The sequence below is a fragment of the Nannospalax galili genome, unplaced genomic scaffold (assembly GCF_000622305.1).
Source record: "Nannospalax galili isolate Female #2095 unplaced genomic scaffold, S.galili_v1.0 scaffold416, whole genome shotgun sequence".
Classification (NCBI taxonomy): Eukaryota; Metazoa; Chordata; class Mammalia; order Rodentia; family Spalacidae; genus Nannospalax; species Nannospalax galili.
In genome coordinates this window covers 527,124-530,452 of record NW_008338125.1, presented here as the reverse complement: position 1 = coordinate 530,452, position 3,329 = coordinate 527,124, and the positions used below count along the sequence as shown (strand labels likewise).

Genomic DNA, 3,329 nt, shown 5'->3' with positions numbered 1-3,329 from the left:
AAGAATGTATTCATGCAAGCAACAGAATAGTAGTCTTAAGAAGGAAAGTTATGCTATGCTACAACAAAGCAAACCTGGAGGGGAAAAAATGTTAAGCAAAAAATCCAGCCATAAAAGTGTAAATACTAAATGAGTCCACCTTTGACATACATGGCATCAAAGTCATAGGGACAGAAAGTTGAATGACAGTTTGTAGATGCTATGGAGAAGTGGGGGATGAGATGCTATTATTTCCTTGGTTTGGAGTTTTCGTTCTGCAGGACAGATGGATGGTAGTGTGTGCAGTTATACTTGATTCCACTTAAATATGGTTAAGATGATACATTTTGTTATATATTTTTACTATAATTTAAAAAAACCCTCATGTCAACAAATTGGAAACAAATAAAGAACAGAAATTACTCAGGATTCAGGTTGTGAGTACATCAGGTTTTTATTGTTACGTGTTCTCTTGCCTCCGCTTCTATAGTGTTGCAACTAGACAGAGCATGGTTCAAGCTGCCCTGGAAACAGGAATATACCGACTCCACTTGGGTGGGAGTTTATAATCTAGCTGGGCAGGAAAGATAGGCACACCTGAAAAGTAAAGCAACAGCTCAAGGGATGTTGCAAAGCAGTTGGTAGATGGATGGTGTGGGTAAGACAATGAATTCTAGAGGTCAGAACAGGCTGTATGGATGGGATCAGGCAGGGGGGAAAGGGTCAAAGGAAGAGGTGTGGAGAGATGGATTCCATTTCAGGTCCTGGAAAACAGGAGAGAAATGCTTCCAGCAGAGGGAATGTCGGTAGAGGCAAGGACCAGAGGAATGTTCTGGGGAACACCCAAGGTGTGCCCTGGTGGCCAAGCTGGTCTGACTAGAATTAAAGCTGTGCGTATGGGAGGAATGAGATGCAATGGGGCTCAGGTATGGAACCTGAAATAATAATGCAAAAGAGATTGGATGCCATCTTTGAAGCAGGGAGCCTCTAAATCTCCAGAAAGGTGTACACAAGGAGAGGGAGAGCAACATTTTCAAGAACTTAAGGCAGGGACAGCCTTGGCCACACTGTTTAGAAATAGGCCCCCTTTGCTCCAGTATAAGCTCCACCTTTACAGCCAGAACTGGATCTTCCTTGGTCTCCGCAACCGCCTAGACCTTGTGACTCTGGAAAGGCTTCACCAGATCCACAGCTGGTGTTACTCTCCTGCTCCTGGTTGTAATTGTATGGGCCACAGCTGGGGCCTTCGGTGTCCAGACGGCATGGGTTAGATTCATGACAGCCTAGTTCTTGCGGGTGTGGAACTGGATTTGGGCCAGAACAGGGACTGGGACAACGAACTGGCTCCCCGCGTGGCTCTCGGCTGGGGCAGGGCGCAGGGTGGAAAACTGGCTCTGGATGTGGGCAGGGCTCTGGGAGTTCACACGGCTGCGGGCGGGGACCTTGCTCTGGATTCTCACACTGCACTGGGCGAGGCCGTGGCGCTGGACGAGGTGCCGGACGTGGAGCTGGTTGAGGGGGTGGACAGGGCTTCGGATACAGACAAGGTTCTGAAAATCGCCGCGCTGGGGGACATGGGTGGGGTTCTGGACTTGGGCTTGGTTCTGGGCGCGGACGTGGACGTGGAGCAGGAACTGGGCATCGTTGCCATGATGGCTCTGGGCAGCGGCCGAGACGCTGTGGCGGGCAGGACCTCGGGAATGGACGTGGTTCTGGGCACCGCCTCAGATCTGGGCAGGAGACACCCCAAGAGGGTTGTGGGGCACAGCTCTGGGATCTTCCTCGGATGGGAGGAATCCGAACAGGACACCTCTGAGGGGGAACCTGCCTGGGGCAGCAGGGGGAGGAAATCTCTATCCTGCACTTGGGGCCACATCGCTGAGAGCAGCCTGAAGGGCGGCCCCGGGGACACTGGCTGCCGTAGATGGGCTCCGAGCGGCGGGGTGGAGTGCAGTAGTCGTAGGAGCCGGAGGAGCACCGCGATGGCAGACAGCCGCTGTAGTAAGGCTCAGACCTCCGGGGCTGGGAGCAGCTGCGGTAAGAAGGCTGCAGCCGACGCGGAGGAGCGAGGCATCGCCCGGTGCTCTGAGATCGACGCTGTGCAGTGAAGCTTCCATAGGAGCCCTGGGTCTGGCACTGGGGTGCACAGGTGCTAAAGGAAGCCCCGGCCTGACGCTGGGGGGCGCAGCTGCTGTAGGATGCCCGCGACTGGAACTGGGAGGCACAGCTGCCATAGGACGCCTGGGATTGGCGCTGGGGGACGCGGCTGCTGTAGGAGGGCCGGGGCTGGAACTGGGGTTCACAGCTGCTGTAGGAAGCCTGGGGCTGAGGCTGTGGGGCCCAGCTGCCGTAAGAAGCCCGTGACTGGAATTGGGGGGCACAGCTGCTGTAGGAACCCCGATACTGGCCCTGAGTGGAGAAGCTTCCCTGAGCCTGGCCCCCTGAGGGACATTCTACATAAGTGTGGACAGGCTGAGGAGCCGGAGCAGGCACATAGGTCTGGACTGGGCATTCCACATAACTAGTTTCTGTATAGTAAACTGGAGCAGCACATTCCACATAGTAGGTCTGAACAGGTTGTGGGACTTCATGTTGTACATAGGAAACCTGAGGCTGACAGGGGGCCTGGCATGGCACACAGGAGATTTGAGTCTGGCAGGGAGCCTGGCACTTCACCTGAGTGGTCTTGGACTGGCACTTCACCTGAGTGGTCTTGGATTGGCAGGGAGCCTGACATTTCACCTTAGTGGTCTTCGATGAGCTTGGAGCCTGGCTCTTCACTTCAGTGGTCATGGACTGGCATGGAGGTTGGGAAACTTGAACTGGGTATGGTGCAGGGTACTCCAAAATTTGCATCTCATAGGGTGCTTGAACCAGCACCTGGTTGTTAGCATAGGGGAACTGGGAGGGTCCAAAGGAGGAACCCTTGACACAGCACTGGGGGACTGGCACACAACACTGAATCTGCTGCTGGTCACACATGGTCCTGATGCAGGTGGGTGAGTGAGACCTGAGGGTAGAGAAACTAGGGTCAGGAGGCTGCAAATTGGGACGGGCGAGTTAGGCTCTAAGAACAGGTGCCTGGTGTCTTCCCTGGCCTTTCTTCATCTGCCATCAACCATCATCAAGAATTCTTAGTGACTTAGCCCCCGAGCGAAGGCTAGTCACTTTTGTCTTTTGAGACTTGCCCTGGATCTGCGTAAAGGTCATGATTATGCACAGCTAGACATAATGGTGGACATACCTCTGTCTGCCACCAGAGAGCACTGATGACAAGCAGATTCTCCACACTTCCTTAAACCCTGTAGTGGAAATAGCCCTACAGGAAAAACACATAACCTTGTTTTCAA

At 53.5% G+C, this 3,329-nt stretch overlaps 1 protein-coding gene across 1 annotated transcript; it reads right to left on the bottom strand.

Annotated features, from left to right (window-relative positions):
- Window positions 1-1,050: 1,050 nt before the first annotated feature.
- Window positions 1,051-2,961, bottom strand: Kprp (keratinocyte proline rich protein). Its single transcript, XM_008832960.1, has one exon. It carries the CDS (start codon window positions 2,959-2,961, stop codon window positions 1,051-1,053), a length of 1,911 nt encoding a protein of 636 aa, XP_008831182.1.
- Window positions 2,962-3,329: the final 368 nt, after the last annotated feature.

Bases quoted from the DNA above. Each gene is read 5' to 3' on its own strand.
- Kprp (XM_008832960.1), bottom strand. From the start codon at position 2,961: ATGTGTGACCAGCAGCAGATTCAGTGTTGTGTGCCAGTCCCCCAGTGC.